This window comes from Lepidochelys kempii, chromosome 7 (assembly GCF_965140265.1).
Source record: "Lepidochelys kempii isolate rLepKem1 chromosome 7, rLepKem1.hap2, whole genome shotgun sequence".
In the NCBI taxonomy this organism is placed as follows: domain Eukaryota; kingdom Metazoa; phylum Chordata; order Testudines; family Cheloniidae; genus Lepidochelys; species Lepidochelys kempii.
In genome coordinates, this window is record NC_133262.1 from 18,846,790 (window position 1) to 18,871,108 (window position 24,319).

General features: G+C 42.8%; 2 protein-coding genes across 9 annotated transcripts in view; one reads left to right on the forward strand and one right to left on the reverse strand.

Moving 5' to 3' along the window:
• Positions 1 to 20,763, reverse strand: part of LOC140914116 (cyclic nucleotide-binding domain-containing protein 2-like) — a 33,341-nt gene extending 12,578 nt beyond the window's left edge. Inside the window, exons 1-10 of one of the 8 annotated variants that reach the window (XM_073351218.1) lie at positions 20,534 to 20,763; positions 13,917 to 14,283; positions 12,301 to 12,380; positions 11,473 to 11,590; positions 8,801 to 8,964; positions 6,375 to 6,466; positions 4,826 to 4,902; positions 4,191 to 4,274; positions 642 to 712; positions 59 to 136 (exon numbers count right to left, since the gene is read on the reverse strand). In XM_073351218.1, the coding sequence (XP_073207319.1) occupies positions 59 to 136; positions 642 to 712; positions 4,191 to 4,274; positions 4,826 to 4,902; positions 6,375 to 6,466; positions 8,801 to 8,964; positions 11,473 to 11,590; positions 12,301 to 12,380; positions 13,917 to 14,279 (1,127 nt within the window). In that variant the 5' untranslated portion in view covers positions 14,280 to 14,283; positions 20,534 to 20,763. The other 7 variants (XM_073351216.1, XM_073351217.1, XM_073351219.1 and 4 more) reach the window with 7 other exon arrangements.
• On the forward strand, positions 17,953 to 23,542 carry VHL (von Hippel-Lindau tumor suppressor). Its single transcript, XM_073351232.1, has 3 exons — positions 17,953 to 18,307; positions 19,915 to 20,037; positions 20,561 to 23,542. Exons 1-3 carry the CDS (start codon positions 18,115 to 18,117, stop codon positions 20,716 to 20,718), a joined length of 474 nt encoding a protein of 157 aa, XP_073207333.1. The 5' UTR covers positions 17,953 to 18,114; the 3' UTR covers positions 20,719 to 23,542.
• Positions 23,543 to 24,319: the final 777 nt, after the last annotated feature.

A 24,319-nucleotide genomic window follows, 5' to 3' on the forward strand; every position in this document is an offset into this window, starting at 1 on the left:
TATAATAACAACTCCACTGGATAATGCTGGTTTTCTACACTGAATAAACTTTTCTGACCTGTAGTGACAGACAATGCATTTTCCAGGATTGTCTTCCAGCAGATTGATGGGCCAACCTTTAAAACAGTGCAGACTTCTAAGCAAATCAGAGAAAGAAATTGTGAGGACCATCACATCTATCGAAGTCCAATAGCATCCGTAATGTTAAAAGTTGTCACTGTATTCCTGTTCATTTTATGGAGGGATCAGCAAGATCAGTATATTGTTAAATTAAAAACTCTCAAACTATGCCAGAAAGTTAGTTTGCCATTGTAACAAAAGAGACAGGACATTTAATGGATAGTAAATGATTCATTATTACTAAAGATAATAGTACTTCTAATAATGCCTTCAACATGAAGATCTCAGGTGTCAAAGCAGCAAGATTCACAACAATCCTGAGAGGAGTTATTGTGCCTATCTGCATATGGAAACACAGAGTAGTTAATTGACGCGTTCATGGAAACAATGTGAAAGAGTAGAAAAACAGTAACAGGTCAAAAGGACTACAGTACTTTTCTGGTGATGAACCCTCCCACAATTAACACCACAGCTGATTCACAGATGTGGTAATTGAAAAGTCTGAAGTTCTTCCATCCTACCTCAGAAACTGCATCTGCTCAGGATCTCCAAACACGTTTTTCCCACCAGACAGGAAAATCTTGATGAAATCCTGAAAAGTATCAGTTAAAAACTATTTTAAAAACAGAAAAACCTCCCATTCGCCTATTCATAATCAAACTCTTTCTTCTCTTATCTTAAAGTGTTTCCCTAAGCACTAACGGATGAGAATGGTAGACAGCAATGTTATAAGGAACAGAACTAGGGCCCCAGAAGGAGGACAGCTTAACCAACATTTCCTTTGCAGAAGGCTCCCCCCGTTTCCTTTACAGTGCTTTTCCTCCTCTCACCCACACCTCATCTTGATGTTGAGAAGCATACATTTCTGTAACTCTCCAGGAATTATGATCTTGGCACCTTACCAGTATTATACGTCACATTATCATTCACTGCTTATTTTATGTGTAGGATTTTCTATGGCACTTGTCATGGCAGTATCTGAGCATCTCACAAATATTAATGACTTAACCTTATAGCTTCCCTGCAAAGTAAGGAAAAGTTATCCTGAAACTGAAGCACACAGATTAAGGCTGGGATTGGCACCCAATTCCTACTGGAATTCATTGGGATTTGGGTGCTTCACTCCCTTAGGCTCCTTTGAAAATCTTCCAGTTTATGTGACTTGTCCGAGATATCAGAGTTAGTCTGTGGCAGACATATGAAAAGAAGCAAATTTCCTGATTCTCACTCTAGTACCTTAACCACAATAATTACAAGACTATCCTTCTATCCTGCTCTGATTTATAATACAGTGACTGATCCAAAGGGCAGCATTATCTATAGCTATTCCCCAGTAGAGTTCATGAATACTTTGAACTTGACTGACCGTAACACAACAGTCAAAGACATCTTACAGCGAAGTCCAACACTGCGCTTCCCACTACCTGCACTCCTCCCACCCATTTTCCCACTTTTGATGCCACCCTGGATGCCTTGCTCTCTGGATTCAAATCCCTCTTGAATGCTCATGTCTTCCATGAGGTTTTTCCAACAATAATCAACGAAGGACAGAAGAACAAAACAAAACTCTTTTTAAAAGTGAAGTTATCTACCATTCTAATCCAAAAATGGCACCCTCATCTGGTCTAGTCTATGTGCCTAGACTAGACTGTCAATCTCTGATTTAGATTAGAAACTCTTCAGGGCAAGGACCTGTTTTTCCCAACATATGTGCGGTACCACAGTGCCAATATTCTGTGCATATGCAGTAAATGATTATCTGCTTTGTGGTGAAGCAGAGAAACAGTCCACCAGCATGGAAGGGGTTAAAGAGAGCCTTTGGGCCCTGCTAGTCCTGGCCTGTTATACCTGCAGCCAGTGCCAGGCTGGTGGGGAGAGGAGGAGGAGGGAGTGTGGCTCAGTTCAAGGCTGACTGGCAAAGAGGTAGGAGCTAGTTGCCTCCCTACCTGAGGGAAGGATCACTAGCCTGCCAGCCAAGGCAGCCACCAGGAACTGTCTTCCTGGCCAAAGGGGACAAAGAAGGAGGCCTACCAGGACCCAGCCTAAAAGGAACCCAGGTGACTGAAGCACGGAGACCTTGTGGGGGTTCCAACCCCACCAAACTTACAGTTGCCCCACCCAGAGGAACCTTGGACTGCACCAGGATGCTGCCCAAGGTCCAGCAGGGGGCACTTCTAGAGACAAGCCATCACAGGAACTTGGACCATGCAGCAAACTGAAGGGGCAACAGTAGGAAGTAGCCCAGGGCAGTGGACATAGACTCCCCTCTGGGAGCTCCCCTACTCAGGGGTTGACTTACACAGGGTCCTGGGCTGGGACCTGGTAGAGTGGGAGGGCCTGGGTCCTCTTACTCCCCTGCCTTAAAGACTGAGGCACATCAACCACAGAAGCAGGGGGCAGGAAGTCAAGCACTCGAACCACTACGCCAATGGTCCCCAAACTTTACACAGTTGTACCCCCCCCCTTTCCCCTGTCCACACCCTTCCCAAGCCAGGGCCGAAAGCAGGGCCGTGGCTTCCGGAGAGGGGAAGTGTGGATAGGGGTTAGGGGGCCACTGCCAGGGGCCAAGGCTGGGGGTGGGGCTGAGAGCAGAGCTGCAGCCAGAGGGCCGAGGCTGGGGGGCAGGGCTGAGGCCGGGGTCGGTACTGGAGCTGGGGGCAAGGCTGGGGCCGGAAACGGAGCTTTGGCCAGGTCCTGAGTCTGGGGGAGAGGCCGGGGCTGGGAGCGGAAGCCGTGGCCAGACCGTGGTCAGGTGCCAGGGCTGGGGGGAGGAGAGGAAGGGGCTGGGGCCAGGAGTGGAGCCAGGGCTGGGGGTGGGACTAGGGGCAGAGCGGGGCTGGGTGGCGCTCTCTTCTCCCCCCCATTGGGGGATGGCCCAGGCCCTGCCACGCCCCCCCAAAATGTTCCTCCGCGCCCCCTTAGGGGAACATGCCCCACAGTTTGGCTACCCGGCCCTTCAAGCCTCCTGTTACACGCTTACTTACGGATATCAAGGCCTACATTTATAGAAAAAAATACTTGTGTATATGCATACCCAATATGTGTATGCAGTCACCGACACTGCACTCAAGAACTGCACACACACAAACAACCAAGTTCATATGTGACCAGTTAATTGGATGTACAGTCAAGAAACTTTATTTTAGTCTACCTCATGCTCCATTTTCAGATGTGGATAAGTAGCAAATGCTTGGTTCAAATTCACCCTTGATGGAACTCCATTGAAGTCACTATAGTTACACCAGAGATTAATTTGGCCCGCTGTGTTTTAAAGTCCCTGCATCCTGTTGCTGTATAGCAGAACTACAGGTGGAATCTTCAAAGATTTGGAGGGAAAAATCTCCCAATTGTTGAACTGTCAGAATCTGGTGACTCTCATGGAATTTCTAGCACTTCCGGTTTCCAGTCAAGCTAAGAATACCATAAGAACAACTCCCCTGGTGGTGTTTTGGCCTTGCCATGAGCCTCTTCCATTCCCAGCCAAAACCCAGAAGTGCAAGAGTGCACAAGAATGGTAAAAAGAAATGTCATTCAAACTGTTCCAATCCTCCAGAAAAGGATGGGTCTAAATTCTGAACCAAGAACCTAGGGAATTCTTACTTTATCCAGACTGATTCAGTCATTGCTGCATAAACATGGTTTGTTGACCTCACATTGTGTTTGCATTCACATGATCAACTGTGTGATCCTGTGAATCTGACACACACAACACCAATGTAAAGCATCTGATTATATAACATGAGGTGAACATGCTCCACTTTTACCCCAGGCAGTTTTATCGTAGGTTTGTAGCAACTTGATCATCCATCAAATGCAGATGGAACAAATTTTTGAAGGATGATATGTAAAAACAGTCATCAGTGGTGGAACTTTTTGCTGCACATCAAATTATATTTATACAGCAGTGTCTTTGAACAAAGGCGGCCAAATTCTGACCCTTGATTATTCCCACACAACACTGCTGCAACTCAGTAGGGGTAGCCTGGCTGTAACTGTGGGCAGAAACAATGTGCTTACATATGTTTGACTAATAAACATTTTTATTTGTCATAAATGTAAGAAATATTTACCTCTCGGTCAATACAGAGAAACTCAGCTGGTTCCTGAATAATAACTGTTGTCTGCCAGTAGTCACCATTTATAATCTCTCTATCCTAAAAATAATAATTAAAAGGGTGGGGTGGAAAGAGGAAAAGTGTATAATTTTAAAATATCTATACAATTTTTAATCATTCTTTAATTTCAAATCTTCTCTCTCCCCTATGTCTATATTTATCTAGAGAACAGAGAATATGTTTTGTGGTATTGAAAATAAATCAGCAGATAATAAAAAGTCACACATTAATAAAAAAAGTCATCTTATTTATACAGGACTCTATATCCCACAAGACAGACATCTCTCCAACACTGAAACACAGATGGAGTGCAGAATAGCAGCCAACTGGTGCACAGACTGCAGCACTACAGTGCTAGCAAGTAGAAATGTTGCCCAAGGTCACTTGGACAAACCTCAACTCTCAGGAAAAGTGTGTGGAATTTTTAATTACCACAAGTGTTCAGGAATTCAATTTTGTGTCTCTTCTGTGTGACACATACAGTAAATTGCATGAAACTCAATTTATCGACCCTGCAAAAATAACGGGGTGACTCAACCCTATCTTGCATTGATGTATTTCAACACCTAGTGCGCTGCTTTGTAACTCACCCCAAATGCATCCCCTCGACTAAAGAACCAGGCAGGCTTTACTTGGCCACTGTCACTGTTCCTCTTGATAACTGTTGCTACAAGGTAAACAACATCACAAATCAGCTGTTAAATTGTAAAACAAATAGGGGCTTCTTGTGCAAACAAGTAAGCATTTTTTCTAGACCCCTTGTGAATGTGATGTGAGGCTCTAAGTATGAAAAATATATGTATCATTATCCTGCTTGTTGTGAGCTTTAACAGGATATTTTCAAGCAGTTTGAATCCAAAATGTATGTTTTGCAGAAAACAAAAGTAGGGAGTGGAAGGTAGGTTTACAAAACATGAAAAATTATAGGGACACAGCATTACTGTTTGCTTGTAAACTTTACACGATCACACATACTCTGACTCTTTTGAAGGGTACAAAAGGTCTGGAACATTTCCTGTAGTGCAGACTGGTATTAAGAGCTTAGAGAATTATTTATGTAGCACAGGCATTTCCTGGACACTACCAAACACGCAGCTGAGAAGTCTCTAAAGTGCGTGGCAACATGTTTCAGATGGCACAACATGTTGCCCAGGAGACAGTAGCCTAAACTCAGATCCTCTGAGATGTGTACTGATCTGATACAAAATTCCTCCTGGAACTACTGTTTTTATAAACAAAAATAATACTCAAATGTGGAAGGTACATGTCTGTTTCATTGTTTCTACTAGGTTTGAGCAAATTACGATTACGTGCAGAAGATATGCTGCATAACTACTCACATTACAGTGTGAGGAAATAGATGTATTTAAAACAGGACTAGTGCTCTACTCCTTCCATTAACACATGCACCTGCACTCAAACGCACAATTTCTGTCAGGTTTAGTGAATGTTAACCTATGTGTAATTAGGGGAGAACAGATCCCTAGAACAAATTACTGGATCCCTAATTCCAGTTAATGTCGCAAAACTTTCCTGCCAGGAGGCCAAATCTTGTGAGAAACAGAGCACCATAGTGCTCAGCACCTCACAAGATCAGGCTCACTGTGCTGCAGTTTGGAATTCAAAGGAACAGAGCCATGAGTTTTCAAGAGGCAGAGAATAAAATAAATGTAAACGAAGAAACCGGTTTGAAATTCTAAGGGATTACACTGAAAATTAGGTTTAAATCCTTCTCTCTGTCAGACATGAAAATTCTGGAGGAATTATCTTTGGGCAATATTTGTCTAAGTTTTGGTTTTCTTTAACAACAACAAAATACTGATGCATTATCTATTTTTGAAAGAAGCAAGGAAGCTTAGTATCACTGCTAATCAAAGGTCTCTATCCACCAGTGCAGCAATCCCTGACTGAAGTCAGAAAACAAGGCTTCCCCTAAATAAGGTTATTGTGCTATCTGCCAACGCCACTGAAGTTCATTTTAAAATGCTGTAAAACATTCAAAAGGCCTCTTGTAAAGAGAGTCTTAAGTAGAGGAAACACTGTACACCCTTCACATAAATAAACTGAACCTTAATTTAATTTGGCTCCCCGAGGCACAGCAATAAAGATCACCTATTTTTTTAATAGATTACTACCTACCAGATCCTGAGAGACAGATATAGAAGGAGTGTGGTGTGTAGCCCTGTTGGATCATCACTTGGCAGGATTCATACCTAGAAAGGACAGATTCCCTGAACAATAAAGAGTTTACCAGTGTTGCTATAGTTTCAAGCTGTTCTGAACATCTTGCATCTTCAAAGTCTTAAGTTCATTGCTAAATCACAGACCCACATCATCTTCTCCTTTTGTTTTACATACTGTGGTCTACTGGAAAGAGCACTGGCTGGTGACTCAGAAGACCTGGATTCTATTCCCAGCTCTGCTGCTGGCCTGCGAGGTGACCCTGGATAAATCACTGTCACTTCACTTCTCTGTACCTCAGTTTCCCATCACTAAATTGAATATAACCTCCTTTGAGATCTATGGATCTAAGAGCTAGATACTATAATTATTACCACTAGCGTTCCCACTTTTGCTAACACTGGTGGAGCTGCAGCCATGGCAGGAAAAGTGCTAGTATAAGTAAGGCCTGGTTGGGAGATGTAACACATTTTATTTCCAAATTCCTGCCCCCAAAAAGGTAGATTTTCATCTATACTGTCACACAAACACACTGAATAGTATAAATGCTTGTACATAGAAGCTCAAGGTGCGAAATGTGAATGCAGTTTTGGATCCTGATTTGAACATACCAAAAGTTCAGGGCTGTTGTAATAATTGGGCCTACATATTTATCCTAATTGTGAGCTCAACAGTGAAAAGAGACTGAAAGTTCATCAAGTGTCACAGTAACCTATAAGAACAAATGCGGAATGGAAAAGGTGCAATGGCAAGACAGAAAGACACAAAAAGGCCTAGTGATATAATGCAAAGACTGTGTTAAGATCATGCTTGGTAAACAAGAAAAGTCAAAGAACAAAAATCAGTGACCCAAAATTGGCGTGTTGGAAATTAGGCCTAATTGTTGGATAAAATTGGTGGCTATTCCACCCATCATTACCTTTTGGAGTCCCTAAAGAAAGAGACTGCAGGGAGAAAAATTGGCTACTGGAGCAAGCTTTACCATCATGGCTGCCATTCCCTCTGTCTTCTGACACCCCAGGCCTTCGTCATCCTGATCCTGAGACATTTCCAGACCAGGCCAGAGAGACTGCTACCTCTACCAGTTCTGGCTAAATCCCAAACACTACGGGGGACGGGGGTGGGTGGGACGGACTTCAGAAAAAAAATGCTCCCCTACCCCTTGTGTGTTTTCCTTCCCTACCTTATTTCTTCTCTTTCCTATCCCTCTTCTTTGTTTTCCTTCTGTCTAATAAGAGTCTAGCTTAACCAGTCAAAATTGTATATTTTGCAACATTGTTGTGAACCTGTGACCAGAAAGGAAACTAAAAGCAACACCCTAAACAGCTCAATGCTGGTACAAGTTTGCCAGGTCTCAGAGTGGCAGATCAGACCATGCTGTGTTTCAGCAGTGAGAAGTGTAAGTCAACATCAGAGACAGAAGCCGCATTTCCTATCTTTGCTATTCCTTTCTCTCCCCTTTTGTGTGTGTGTCTGTCTTGTTGTGTCTTCTTAGGAAACTGGATTGGACTTTAACAATAACAACACTCCAGCCCTTCTCAACTAACATCTCTTTTCTCCCCAAAAGAACAGTTATTACCACCTTTGATACCATCTACAATAGTGGTTCTCAAACTAGGGAAAGCCCCTGGTGGGCTGGGCTGGTTTGGGGAAAGCCCCTGGTGGGTCAGGCCGGTTTGTTTACCTGCCGTGTCCACAGGTTCGGCCAATCGCGGCTCCCACTGGCTGCAGTTCGCCGCTCCAGGCCAACAGAGGCTGCAGGAAGGGCGGCCAGCACATCCCTCGGCCCACACCGCTTCCTGCAGCCCCCATTGGCCTGGAGTGGCAAACCACGGCCAGTGGGAGCTGCGATCAGCTGAACCTGTGGACGCGGCAGGTAAACAAGAGGCGGCCCTAGTTTGAGGGCCACTGATCTAAAAGACTGTCAGATGGGGAGGGGTCTTTTAAAAACCCTCTCTACCTGAAGCAAAAGGGGACAAAAATGTTAAAATTAAAGCCTTACTTAATATTTTACATTTCAAATGCTTTAGCTGCTTTTCCTCCTTTTCTGTATCTTTGTGGTAGTGTAAATCATGCTATCTGGGACACCTTGGTGCTTGTCACAGGCACATGACACATTAGTCACAGGAAAGACCCTATACAAGACCACAAGGTATTGTAAAAATAAAACTAGTTTAGCAATTTTCTTGCCTTTATTCTGCATCAGCACTACAGTTTTTATTGTCCTACACAAACTGGTTAGATGTCAGCCCATACAGTAACTCATACAATTGCTGCCTCTGATCTGCTGCCCTAAACACTGACCTGTTTTGCCTGTATAGCAAAGCTGACTATGACCTGACCATTTCAATCTCTCTCCCCATAGGATTTATCCTCCTTATTACCTTGAATACCATGCAGCCTTTGCCACCTTCTTCTGAATCATTGTGGAGTAATTTCCAAAGGCCTTCATGGGCTGCAGGGTAACGAGTATGTAGCGGATGTCCTTCTCACTTCGCTCCTGAGGACACTGACGAAGAATATGTATGGCACGCTCAGAAATCCTTGACTTCAAGAAGGGAAAGTAAATTATTATAAAGCAACCAGTATGGTTCCTCTCTACATAGATGCTGTTTGGTGTCAACAAATTGCTATATTGGAGTCCGGTCCAGAGTATTGTGGTAATAATAGGAATACCTAGTTCTTATATAGTACTTTTCATCAGTAGGTCTCTAAGTGCTTTACAAAGAAGGTCAGTAGTAGTATCCCCAATTTACAGACTGGGCAACTGAGGCATGGGAGCGGCGTGAAGTGACTTGCCCACAGTCACCCAGCTGGCCAGTGGCAGGGCTAGGAATAGAATCTAGGTCTCCTGAGCTGTGCTCCAATGGTAAATTGATAGATTAAGGATATTTTATATCCATTAGTGGACCATTATTGGATAGTGTTATGTTCACGACAAGTTTGTGAGCAATGAAGATTAGCAAGACCAACTAAACTGCATTAATGCTTGACTGTGATAGTCATTAACTTCAATGTCAATCACACTTCTCTTCTGCTCTCAGCAGAATGTCATTTTAATCAGTTTCAACACATTAATTCATTCTATAGGCCTCAACCAATTAAGTTAAAGGGAGTGCTTAAGGGCATATAGACATTGCATCAGTGTGTACAACTCCCATTCATGTTAATGTGAATTGCATACATAGAGGGAAGAAAAGGATTCAGAATTGTGATAAAGTAGGAGTTGCAAGCCTGGATCAAGGGCAGCAAATGGTTGTAACTACATGATCCTAGGAATCAAACACTCCATCTCTCATGGAGAACCAGGTGAAAAGTATAGCCTGTTAATTAGTAGGTGACTATAAAGCCAAGTAATTATTTTAGACTTATCATCATTAGGGGTATGAGCACAGGTTCTGGGATTTGTAATAGCTTTTATTTCCCCTCCCCCGGGATTTAGTAATGCTTCAAAAAGCCATTTACAGAGTAGCAAAAATACATAATCTCATCTCCTTGGAGCATTTCATTTCCTGGATAGTGAAGATACCCTGAGAACACTAGAACTTGCATTATTATGGACACATAAATGGTTCCCCAAGGGGAGCAAAAAAGCATATGAAAAACAAACACGAATACTATGTGACTTGGGTTTACTAAATAAATAAATAAATAAATAGGTTCACCCATACAGCTGTGAAATCTGAAGCAAAATTCTAAATAACAAACCTTGCAAATAATCTACACCGTGCTGCACATTCAAGGCCAGATTTTTCAGGCAGTTTTGGCACATAGGCACAGATCCTCAAAGGCACGTTTACATGTGCCATCATGATAACTTCACACCTAGCTGGAGTAAATGCATGCAAAAATGAGGCACATTTGACACAATTAAACTGACTCTGGCCTTTAGGGCTTTGTTCAGATGGAATTTTAGCCATTTAAGAATGAATTTCCAAAAGACAAGTTGTTCATCTGCCTCACACTGAATATAAACATGAACTTTTTATCCTCCTCAGAAAAGCTCAAATGGTTCACTGTTCACTATAGCATACATCAGATTTGCAGCATAATTTAAAGCACATTTGACAATTTCCCACCTACATGTGTAGTACATGCCACTGCACATTGCAGGTAGGAAAGAGCACTGGTGTGGAAGCAGGAATGCCAGAAAACTTATTTTCCAAGTTTCATGCAAAAAAGAATGAAAATGTAAATGGCAAAAAGATGAGCCGGTGCAATAAAACTGATGAAACAGCAGCTTTATGCTTGTTGATATCAAGTGCCTGCATCAAGGCTCCCAGCCAGAACAGAGAGATTGACTGAACTTTAATTAAATTGCAACTTGTTTGATTAAAACACCAATGAGGATTCAGCCACATTGGATTTTACACATAAGCACAAGCTTCTAACATACCGTTCCTAACCCTGCTTCTGGTCTCATTAAAAGGGGTTACTGAAGCTCAAATGCAAACTTAACAATTCACAACAAATTTGCAATTGAACCTTTTTAATTTGGAGTATTAAGGTCTAGTCTACACTGGAAAGTTTTGCCTGTGTAAGCAAAATGTACTATTTCAACAAAAGCACTTTTATACTGGAATAACTGCATCTCCACTAGCACCAACTCAGCACTAGAAACCGTTCTCTGGTGTAGCTACCAGGCAACCCCTTCTCGTACAGACATCTTATACCGGCAAAAAAAAACCCAAGAACCCTGCTTTTGCCAGGATAACTGATACTAGTTCCTTGACCAAATAAGCTGTACTGGCAAAAGCACTTTTATGTCAGTTTAACTGCATCTACATATACGTTTTTACCAGTATAGAAATGTTGTAAAGAAATCAAACCCCTCACCAACTAACAGAAAAGCAAATGTTTCTAGTGTGATATGGCCTAAATCAGCTTCTTAATAGCCCTAGGGGTATATGTTTTTGCCCATGTATTACATTCAAATGAACAGACCCTGAGATCACCCTTGTGTCAGTACATATGCAACTGATTAGGTTGGCTTCAATGATAATTATTTAGGCTGGAGAACTTGGACCTAGGGATGGTAACTCTGCTCTCTCCCTACCTGTTTTTTAGCCCTGAATAGTGTCACATCAAAGAGGATATCTTCCCTAGACTGTTCCATGTGGTTTGATTGGGATTTCCATCTCTTGACTCTCTCAATCTCATAGTTGAGGTTGGCTCTAACCAAAAAGACACACACTTGTTAGCGCAAAATCTTTCAGGTAATTAAAGACAATTTTAAGGCTTACAATTCTTGTCCACATCCAAACACCTAAGTGTGGGTCTACGAATTACCAAGAGTATGAAAGTATGGAGATTAAGTTTATTAATTGTGTCTTAAATGACCAATTTAAATGGCTAACACCAGGCCCAGCCTGCAAACCCATATGCATAATCTTCAATAGTTTTGTTACTGTCGATAGGCCAACCTGCATAAGTGAGTATTTGAAAGATTGGGCCCTCAGTTATTTTTGTAACTGTGACATCTCATCACTATACAAAACAAAAACTTCTCCTTTTCTCACTTGGCTGTAATTTTTGGAGCTGTAAATCTTCTGATCATTTACGTGTAAATGAAGTAAACAAAATTCAGACAAATATGCAAAAAGGGTATGACGACTCATGAAGGTAATACCCAATAAGCTCTGGAAAATCCATAGATTGTAACTAAATAGCAACACATCCATATTCTATGGTGTCACATAACTTTCATTTACCTGCTCCAAAGTTAACCCAAAATTTCAGACTATAATTGTACATTATGTATAAACTGAAACAGAAGTCTTTACATACTAAGTACAAAGTGCTCAGATACCATGGTAATGGATGTGATATAAAAGCTTTAGTAGAATAGAACAAAATGTATTACAAACAAATATTCATTACTCACAGTAGATGGTGCTCTTTGTAAAGTAAGCAAAGCATAACAATGCTTTTAGCAGCTTTCTGAAATCTGAACAGAAGATTTGGCTGAAAGAAGAACGTAACCAATAGCCGGTTATTCATGACCAGTTCCAGTGATTGTTAGTTACACAATAAGTATCATTTAAAACATCTTAGTGCTGAAGAATGCTTTTCATACTTGAAACATCTTATTAAAGCCATTCAGATAAAGGACTCATGTTTCCATGCAAAAGTGCATTTATTTTTCTGTTATACTGTAAGTTGAGGTGTCAGAACTGCAGGTCTACAAAACTGTACAACGACTCATTGTCTCTTCTCAAGTCTTTTAGAGGAACCTAGCAATTACAATCTCAAAACAGGCCCAAGATCCCATATAGCCTGACAGCCTGTTTCTGACCAATATCAGATGCTTCAGAGAAAACCTTGATAACCAGGCAATACTGTCCATGAGGAAAATTCTTCTTTACCCCAGTCCTGTAATCAGTTTATGCTCTGAATTGTGAGGACTGATTGCCCTTGAAATGTTATCCTAGTTTGAAAAAACCCTACTCCTTTTGGGACAAATCTGAATCCCTAAAGGCAAGAAAGATCATAAACACAATCATGGTCCTACTGCACAAGGAAGTGGGGAATTGGCAGGAACACAGAGAAACTGTGCAGGGCGGTTCAGCACTATTGTGTGTCAGTTTTCTGCAAAACAGTGCAGCGGGGGCACTATGAGTGCCCAGTAGGTGCATAACTACATAGATCCACTGGTCAAACACTTCAGCAGGGGTACAGAAGAGCCACAGCAGCTACTACCACAGCCTCTGTTAAATAAAACTTTGAAACACCTCATGAAAAACACCAAAAATCATTTGACTAGGGACTAGATTTTCTTTTCATTTTGCCCTCATTCTTTACTACTTAGGAAGTTTACATAGAAATAGGATGTTGGTTTCTTGAGTCCTTCTGCCCCTGCTGCTTATTCCTCACCTTGTGACATTATAATCGGATCCACAGCTCCCAACTGAAATGTCATAAGCAGAAGATTATGGGCCAGATTCTCTTTTCATACACACCAGTGTAAATCAGGAATAGCTCCATTAAAGTCAATAGTCACATTAGTGTGAGATCAGAATCAGTTCTACATTGAGTGAGGAATGAGTGGCAGCAGCAGCAGATGACTGGTTAGGAGCAAAAAGCCCTCCTTCATGCAGCCATTCCCTTTAACAGAAGACAGAGAAAAGTGAAATACTGGATATATGTCTCTAACAAGAAGTTAGTTCTAAGTCTATAGTTAAAAGGTCAGATTTGTATCAAGATCAACTTCTAATGTTGAACCTTATGTAAAACTGCCAGATACCCTGACATGAAAGCCTCTTCAATTTATATCGCACAATTTTCACCATTGTCTTGTTATAATCTGCTGTCAGTTTTTCTGCCAAAAAAAAAAATCAAATCTATTTTTGCTTACATATATATGAAATTGTTTCCTCAGTACAAAGACAAGAACCAAATTAATTTCTGGCGGAAGCCCATTGATGTTAATAAAGTTATACCAAGGTTAAATTTTGTCCTGTCAGTCAGTCCCATACAAAACTATTTCCTGCTAGTCCTCACCTTAAAGCATGCCTGGTCTTCTTGGGCAGAGGACATGATGTGCTGCAGAGACTGGGAAAGTGCACATCTGCTGTCTCCTTTGCCTTTAGGAATTCTGAACTTTTTCCCCAACTTTGCTTTTGTCAGTTTCACCCTTTCCAGAGTCAGTGATCCTGTGAGATTTCCCCTTTGGAGGATTCCATCAGTGAATTTGGATCCATGCAGAAGTTTCCCAGGGGGAAGGCAGCCACACACAGCAGGACTCGGATCAGAGATTAGCTTTCTTCTGTGATTCCTCCTGTTTCTCCCATTTGCAGAATCTTTCCCCAGAGCCTGGAGCGAGGCTAGGATGCTGGCTTTCCTCGTCTCTGTGTCTAGTAGCATCTTGCTGCTGGAAATAAAAGACACACAAATGCACACCAATAGCCTATTGACAAATTACCTAGTTTTAAGAGTTTAGTTGCTACAACAGCCATGGCATTTTTCATGCGTATGTGTTTGTTTGGGGGGAGGAGGGGGACATAAATATAAGCCAAAAAATATGCAAAGTCTCCTCCACTAAGGAAATTAATACAATAAATATTCCTTCTCCCCAACAGTAAATAAAGAGATTAGTGCTAAAGGTAACAGCAAAAGAGAGAATGAGGCTCATAAATAAATAAAAACTGCTATCAAATTTCCAAATCCTAAATGTGGGAGGTCCAAATTGAAATAAGTTAGTTAATAAATGTTGCAAAGGGAACTGTCAAATGTAGCTAATAAGAACCTGCCTCACTTATCTACTGAGAGAGATACGGAAGGAGAGCTAGAAATAAAGCATGCCTCTTTCAGTTACTAATCCGTGCTCCATTGCCCAGTTAACTCATACAAACAGACAACAGACATAGCTGGTCTTAAAAAGCTCTGATTTACATTATCCAATAAGGAAGGGAGAAAGGCGGATCTTCAGAAGTTTTGTTTCTGTTGCTTTGAAAGTTACAGCTCAGTATCCAGGGAAATGCAGTTGACAGGGATGTGATATATGGACCTTCTGAGAAGGACCCACTCCCTCACGGGAGAGTACAGCACAGTGCATTTGGAAAAAGGACTTTGAAGACTTCTGTCCACCATACGCATCGATTACGACAAACACATTTTGACTCATCATGCCCACATACCCTTCCTTACACAATAGAATTTTCATACCTAACCACATACACAAATCTACCCACTCCTACATACACATCTTTTCATCCACTTGTTTCATACACCATATATACACCTATCAGACACAGACCCATCCAAAGTAAACACCACACATGTGCACTCCAAGACACCTCACATTTACAAAAACGTATTCATTCCATAAAACACAAATATACACTCAAAAAGAAAAGGAGTACTTGTGGCACCTTAGAGACTAACAAATTTATTTGAGCATAAGCTTTCGTGAGCTACAGCTCACTTCATCGGATGAGTTCAGTGGAAAATACAGTGGGGAGATTTATATACACAGAGAACATGAAACAATGGGTGTTATCATACACACTGTAAGGAGAGTGTTTCAGAGTAACAGCCGTGTTAGTCTGTATTCGCAAAAAGAAAAGGAGTACTTGTGGCACCTTAGAGACTAACCAATTTATTTGAGCATAAGCTTTCGTGAGCTACAGCTCACTTCATCGGATGCATACTTACAGTGTGTATGATAACACCCATTGTTTCATGTTCTCTGTGTACATAAATCTCCCCACCGTATTTTCTACTGAATGCATCCGATGAAGTGAGCTGTAGCTCACGAAAGCTTATGCTCAAATAAATTGGTTAGTCTATAAGGTGCCACAAGTACTCCTTCTCTTTTTGTGAATACAGACTAACACGGCTGCTACTCTGAAACCTGTCAAATATACACTCAGAATTTTTCAGTAGTGCCTCCCCTATGGAGCTCTGCTGTAATCAAAACAGGTGGTGTCCTGTAATTTTTATAGTGAATTTTTATTTGTAAAACTATTAAAATATGACTTTAAGTAGACGGCCTGATTTTTCTCTAGAGCAGTGGCTCTCAACCTTTCCAGACTACTGTACCCCCTTCAGGAACTGTACTATCTTACATAGCCCAAGTTCACTTCACTTAAAAACTACTTGCTTACAAAATCACACACAAAAATATAAAACTGTCACAGCACACTATTACTGAAAAAATTACTTACTTTCTCATTTTTACCATATAATTATAAAATAAATCAATTGCAATATATTGTACTTACATTTCACTGTATAGTATATAGAGCAGTATAAACAAGTCATTGTATGAAATTGTAATTTGTACTGACTGCTAGTGCTTTTTATGTAGCCTGTTGTAAAACTAGGCAAATATCTAGATGAGTTGATGTAACCCCTGGAAGACCTCTGCATACCCCTGGCTGAGAACCACTGCTATAGAGACCAATTATTTTTACTGTTTCCATTCAAAAAGCATGTATGATGGTCCTCCCCTTTTCTCTCTCACACAGACATTTCTTGATATTACAAGGAATAGCTCCCTGAACTCCAGGGATCCTGAGGGAAAAAAATATACTATGCGACTATGTAATTAAAAGCTACCATAATGCAGATGCACAAGAGGCAATTAAAATTGCACAGAAACCTAAATTCTGGCATTTCCTAACTCTCAGGGGGTTCACTTTGCAATCTAAATAATATTCTTTGAACACAGATTTGTAATGTCATGTTTTCATATATCCTTTCCAATACTTAGCAACCATTTCAACAAGGCTTTTCCAAACTGCAGTTGACACCACAGTGATAAGGAAAATTTCCACTGTACAATTTGAATTTTAATGTTGCATTTTAGCGAGACAAGGTGGGTGAGGTGTTTTATTGAACCAACGTCAGTTGGTGGGAGACAAGCTTTTGATTTATACAGAACTCTTCATCAGATCTAGGAAAGGTACTCTTACCACCACAGCTAAATATAAGGTAGAACATGTTCGCAGACCTGAATAGCTCTGTGTAGCGGGAAAGCTGGTCTCTCTCACCAACAGAAGCTGGTCCAATAAGAGATACTACCTAACACACCTAGTCTCTCTCATATCCTGAGACTAACAAGGCTACAAGAATTCTGCATACAAAAGTGTTGCTTTTTGGCAGACTATAGCAGATTATGCTACTGTTACATTTCTATTGTAAGTTTCATAGCACTAGTGAAACCTAAGGATCCAGAGAAACAAGTACAGATGAAGTGAGCTGTAGCTCATGAAAGCTTATGCTCAAATAAATTGGTTAGTCTCTAAGGTGCCACAAGTCCTCCTTTTCAAGTATAGAGTCATAACAGGAGGCTCACAATGAAATTAAGGCCTAGTTTTGTAAAGCCTTGCAAAAGACACATCCAGCTACTACATCCACAAACGCCCAGTAGCTGAACACCCACGAAATGAGGATTTATATTACACCTATAGACACCCAGCTTTGCAACAGCATCTGAAGCATCGGCACTGCTTTGGTAGCACAGGGAGACCACCAAGAAAGGGGAATCTCTATAGTACGCAAGACCCAAATTACACAGGGCTTTTTGGCTCACAACCAGCGCCCCAAGTGGAACCTGGAACCAGCTGGGGGCAGGTAACGCAAGGTGGAGCACACCCATCACCCTCCCCACAGCCTACCACGTTACCAGCCAAGGTCCCCCACCCTGGGCCAAAGGGCGGGTGGAAATGCTGAGTATGGCGCAGCCACCCCCTCCCGCACCTCATTTTGTACAGTGGGGCCCCTCCCCGGCGCTGGGGAGGATCAGACCATGTGCTACTGTCTGATCCTCCTCAGCCCCTGACCCGTGCTCAGCCTCTGCCTGCCCCGCCCCCCGCCCCTGCAGCGCGCCCCGCCCCTGCAGCGCGCCCCGCCCCTGCAGCGCGCCCCGCCCCTGAGGGACAGCCTCAAACAACGCCTCAAAATGGCAGCGGCTCCCCGCCGCGTGACGAGCCGGGCCGCGGCGCAGCTGACTACAACTTCCCCACGCTCCTCTCCGCCGCCAGGCGGCGCACACGCAGTAAAGTGAGAGCACGAGTGCACTCCATCCCCACAGAGCAATGGCCGACAGGCCGCGCATGCGGGTTGGAGCCGGTTTTCTGCCGCAGCACTTCCCCACAGAGTCATGGCGGCAGTGTGCTGCCGCGCATGGGCAGGAAGGCGCCCGTAGGCCGCGTCTGCTCCCCGGGTCAGTGGTGGTTGGCGCGCCGGCTCGGAGATGCCCCAGGAGCTGGCGGCGGAACGGAGGGGAGGGCTCCTGCGCTCCCGGAACACGCGCGAGCCCTCTCACGTGATCTTTTGTAATCGGAGCCCCCGGGTGGTCATCCCCATCTGGCTGGACTTCGAGGGCCAGCCCCAGCCCTACCCGGTCCTGCAGCCGGGCACCGGCCGGAGGATGTACAGCTACCTAGGTGGGGGGTGCACATCTGCCAGGGGAGGGGTGCACTCACACCTGCCGGGGGGGAACGGGCGGGGGGTGCACCTACTAGGGTGGAGGTTGGGGGGGTGCCCAGCTACCTAGGTGGGGATGGGTGGGAAGGTACCTGCCAGGGTGAGTATGGGTGGGGGGCTCAGCTACCAGGGTGGGAAGGGGCACAGGGTGCACTACCAGGGTGGAGTGGAGGGGAGCACAGCTCCCTAGGTGGGGACGGGCAGGGCAGTACACACCTGCCGGGGTGCGGATGAGGAAGAGGCACACCTGCCAGAGGCAGGAGGTGGGGAGTACACAATTACGTAGGTGGGGACAGGCGGGGGGGGGGTTCCTCGCCCACAAAGGTGGGGATGGGATGGGGGGCACAGTTACAAGGATGGCAATGGGTGCGGGGTGAACCTGCCAGGGTGAACACGGGCAGGAGGGGTGCACAATTACCTTGGTGGGGATGGGCGGGAGGGGTGCACACCCACCAGAGCGAGGTTGGGCAGGAGGGTGCACACCCACCAGGGTGGGGACGGGCGGGCGAGGGGTGCACAGCTACCTAGGTGGGGACCATCGACCGGGTGCACAGCTACCAAGGTGAGGACGGGTGGGGGTTGCACACCTGCCAGGGTGGAGAAGGGGAGTGGAGTGCATATCTACCAGGGTGGGGATGGGAGAGGGGTGCACCTACTAGGGTGGGGACAGGCAGGGGTGCACATCTGCCAGGGTGGGGATGGGATGGGGGGTGCACAGCTACCTGGATGGGGGAGAGCACAGCTGCCAGGGTGGAGATGGGCATGGGCTAGACCTACCAGAGTGGGGACAGGTGGGGGGTGCACACCCACCAGATGTGGGGATGGGTGGGGGGTGTGCATGCGCCCGATGTGGACACAGGCGGGGGGGTGCACACTACCAAGGTTGGGATGGGTTAGGGGTGAGCTTCCGCCAGGGTGGGAATGGGCAGGGGGTGCACAGTTACTTTGGGTGGGGCGTGCGCCCACCAGATGTGGGGACAGGTGGGAATGTGTGCCCGCCCGACGTGGGGATAGGCACAGGGGTGCACAGCTACCTAGGTTGGGGATGAGCACGGAGGTGCATGCTACCAAGGTCGGGGTGGGGACAGGCGCAGGGGTTTCTTGAAGACGGGGGGTGAAATTAGTCTCTAAGGTGCCACACGAACTCCTCCTTGTTTTTGCTGATACAGACTAACACTGCTACCACTCTGAAACTTGGAAAGATTTATAACAGTGGATACAAATAAAGTATCTGATTCAAAACAGCAAGTATTGCCCACCCTGCCTGTCCCAAGGCCACTGTTTTGATGTCCAAAGGGTCTGTGGTTGCCTGAGTGTGTTTGTTTAAGGAACTGGCAACAGTGTTCGCTGCTGGGAAATCCCTAGTGGACTTCAGTTCAGACATCTATTTGAAAGCCACTGGCAGGCACACAAGCCACAAGAAGAATTGAAGTAGTTACTAATTCCAGAGCTCAATTTCATTTTAAAATAAGTTACCTTCCTCATATTTGTATACAATTGAAAGATAACATTCAAAACAATTTGAAATATAGCTCCTTTGTTATATTTAATCTCTGTTTTGTTGTAGAACATCTTTGGCTGTTCAGAGATGCAGAAACAGATGATGGACTTCTTGTCAATCAGACAGAGCTGTTTGTGCCTACTCGCAATGTGAATGGCCAGCCCATATTTGCAAATATCATGCTTCCAGGTACAATTATATAGAGAGTTAAATCTGCTAGAATTTAAGGGGAAATTGATGAGCTAAGATCAGAGACCTTATTCTCCTTTAATACAAGGGAGTGTGTGAATGAGTCAGATACTCAAGCAATTAATAAAAACTTTAAAACTGAAAACAAGGAATTTCTAAAGCAACATCATTGATTTCTCTTGAGCACAGTTATTTACAGGGTTTTGACATTATTTAAGCCTCCATGCTCTCTGCATTTCTCATGTATCTTGTGAGATATTTCATGATCCAGTGGGTAGGGTACATAACTGGGAGTCAGAAGATCTGAGTTCTGTTTCTCTCTGCCAGTGACTCTGTGATATGCCTAACCTTACTGGGTCTCATTTCTCTCCATTTTGGGAAAAGTAATACCTATCTCACAGAAGTATTGCAGGCTAAATTCATGAACGTTTGTGAGATATTTTTGACATATTTGGCTGGAGAGTACTAGAGAAGCTCAAAGTGTCAAATTACATACATGTTAATCTTCGATCTCTCTTTGCAGTGTTCAGTCTGAAGGAGAGGTGTCTTCAGGTTATTCGCAGTCTGGTAAAACCAGTGGACTACCGGAGATTGGATATTGTTCAGTCATTATACGAAGATCTGGAAGATCATCCCGACATTAGGAAGGATCTTCAACGGCTGTCTCTGGAAAGAAGTTAAATGATAAGGAATGGTGTCCCTGATTTAAAATGAACATCATTCATTCCAGACTCTTAAGTGGGAAAGTGCACTGGGAAACTACTGTGTGTAAGTGGTGTTAACCACATTGAAACACATTTCAAGAGCTGAATAGGTGTCAGGATTTCATGCTCTGAAAGGTGCCTGCTCTCATTTGGTTTCAATATATAAAATTTATTAAGATGGCAAGAGCCAGATTCAAGAGATCAAATAGTATTCAACATATACCAAGTTTATGATGTTTCAGTTTAAACATAGTAGACTCAATTCTGCATGCAATTAAACCTATGCAATGCTGTTGACATCAGTGGCTTTGTATGGGTGGAACTAAGGACAGAATCTTGCTCTTTGACTGTTTCAGAACAAATGTAACAAAAGGCATTTCTGATATAGTGATACCACATTGGCTTGTCCATGATCATTCTCTTTTGGAGGTTATAAATACAGACAGACAATTTCCTCATCATTAGAAAGGATGCTACACCAAGGATGAATTTGAACTAGCTGCTTGAATGATCAGGAGCCAAACACAGAACTTGTATAAGCGTGTACAACTTCATTGACTTCAGGGGATTTTTACCTGCTTACACAAGGACTAAATTTGCTCCCTGGTTCAAATCCCAGTATTGCACCTATCTGGGTGTGGAATGCTTTTGGATGGGATAGCCTGCCCCATCTTGCTCTTAAAGAACCTGATCTAAAGCCCACTAAGGTCACTGGAAAGTCTGTGTGTATGGGCATAAGGAATTTTCTGCCCCTTCTCCCTGCATTTGTGTATCTGCATCATGGTTATCAGAATCTAGCACGTAGGGTTTAACAATATTTCTAGGTTAAAACACTTTTTAAAAGGTCGCTGTCTAGATGTTTTTCCCTCTCTTGTTGCTGGACCTTTTTATTAACTTACGAGTAGTACCTCTATGCATCACTTTGAGTTGATGTGTTCTCGTGTGTGGAGAGATTGCTTCTGATGATGAGTTGGCAAGGTTGGAGGGTTGAAGGCCAGAAGAGGACACAGACCAGGATATGCCAACTCAAAGCAGCACCAGACCCTGCCACAACAACAGATGCAAAACCTGCAGACCTATCGCCAATGCTACAATAATCAATATCTCCCTGCAACGCACCTTTTAAGATGCAAGGGTCATAGACATGCTTATAACATGTAGTGTACCTCATCCAGAGCATCAAGAGCCCCAGCAATAACTAGGTGGGTGAAACCAGACAATCACTGTGCTCTGAATTAACTCTCACAGAGAAAATCATAAAAGACAAAACACCATATCACCCAGGGACGAACACTTTTCCACAAAGCGATCACTCCATATCTGACCTCTCAATCCTCATCCTCAAAGGAAACCTGCACAACGCCTTCAAAAGATGAACCTTAGAACTTAAATTCATAATTCCATTGGACACTAAAAACCCTGGACTTAACAAAGACTGGTTTTGTGGCTCATTACAACAATTGGTAACACAACTTACTGCTTGCTAATTGCCCACTTCATTTTAAGTAGTCTGCTATATTATGTATGAATGAACCCCTTACGCTTAACAATCTGTCCCACCTTGTATTTAGCTCAGGTACTCTGGTTACCTCCTTGAGACCTGAGGAAAAGCTCTGTGCAGCTCAAAAGCTTGTCGCTTCCACCAACAAAATTTGATTCAATGAAAAATATTACCTCACCTACTTTGTCACTCTCATAACCTGGGACCAATATGGCTACAACAACCATGCAAATAACATATATGCAGGAATCCATCAAAGGTGTAAGTGCTATGTGAGGTGAGAAGTAGATCTTTGCATAATATTTTGCCATTGTTTAATCTTGAACATTTATTTTCAATGAAACAAAATATATATATATTCCAGGAAAACTGCTGTGAAACTAAATGAGTAAGAACATCAAGCCATACTGTAAATATTTATGTGTTTTTCCATTTTTGTGAATAGTTCTTTTCTTAAAACATTGTGAATGAACTGAGTTTTGTTCTCTGCCAGAAAACGTAAATACATATTAACTTGATAGTGGGTTTTATTTTTTACATGCTTTTCTTGTGTATATTTATCAAATACCGTTTTAGCCATCTATTCTTGCATACTAGAAGAACCTCTGGAGGTATTTTTAATCAACTGCAAATGTATACTTTGCAAAACTACTGAAACAAACTAACCCCTTCCATAAGCTGTGTCCATGCTAAACCTTTCCCCCTAAAATTTCCCTCTGTTGCTACTAATGATGAAGCTCCAATGGTGGGAGCTCTAGTGTAAACAAGGTGCCAGCAGTTTCCACCATTTAAAACCAACCTCTAATGTACTTGTGGTAAAAATACCAATGCCTTGTCTACACTAGTACTCCAGTCTTGCTACCTCTGATCGCTGCTTCACTAGTAGTAGTAACAATGGGAAATACTAAAAAAAGTCTGATGTGGACAAGACTATGTAGATTGGATTCAGATTCATTCACTTAATAAGTTGTCCAGGCCCTAAAACTTCCTTTTTTTGCTTTAAAGTAGGGCAAATTACATACTTTTCAGGCTCAATCCTATAAACACGGGGACAGACTCTTTTTATCAGTGTTGTTCTTGTGTTATTCTATATTTGTCCAATAAATGTATTTAGTGTTACGATCCACTTACAAAAACAGCTTGTTTTGAACTGACTGTTTTTCTAATAACTACTAGATCTTAGGTTTGAACATGGTTTTTTGGGTTACTCCTAAACATTCTGTATAATATGGTTGTAAGTTACGTAGCTTTTTATGTACTCTTGTGACTATCAGGATTATTAAAGTTTGTGTAAAAATTACTCCATCAGTCTGTGACTAGCTATTTTTAAATTTATGAAAAATAACATTCAGTAATACTTTTTACAGGACCGGTCATAATTAAAGGGCCAAATTCACTGGTGTGCTGAAGTAGTGGAAAGCAGCAGAGCATACCGATGCATCTGCCCCAGAAGTGACAGGTTACCAAAAAATACACTTAGGAGCCCAATGCCCTGTCTTGGGTGACCTTTCAGAAGTATCTATAAGGGTACCAAGTCAACTTAATTAAACTTCTAGTTAGTGTTGATTACGCTAGGCAATTGATTATTGCAGGTTTCTTGTCTTAATTTTAAGACATGTTTCACTGTGGATCAGGGCAAGCTTAGCTGTTTAGAAAAGATACCAGAACAGCATATCTAAAGTTTGATATTCTGTTCTGGAATTTTTCCTGAACAGCCAAGCTGGCCCTGATACATAGTGTATCTGAAAGGAGAATTTTTGCTTTAGCTTTAAAAAAAAAATCTGGAGGGAAGCATAGTGACAAGTAAACAAACCATGGAGACACATAAAATGTACTTTAAATCAGTGGGAGTTTTGCCCAAATACGGACTAGAATTTTATACAGCTATTTGCACCCCATTTTGCATTTGATCTTGCAAACTGCCGAGCACTGTCAGTGAAGCCAGTGGGCATTGAGTGTACTTAATACCTTGCAGAATCATAAATATTCCTAAGGCTCTTCCACATCCAAGATGAAGGGCTTCTGTAACCTTTCCACACCTAAATGAGTCCAGTATCTTCCATTTCTTTAACTCCTA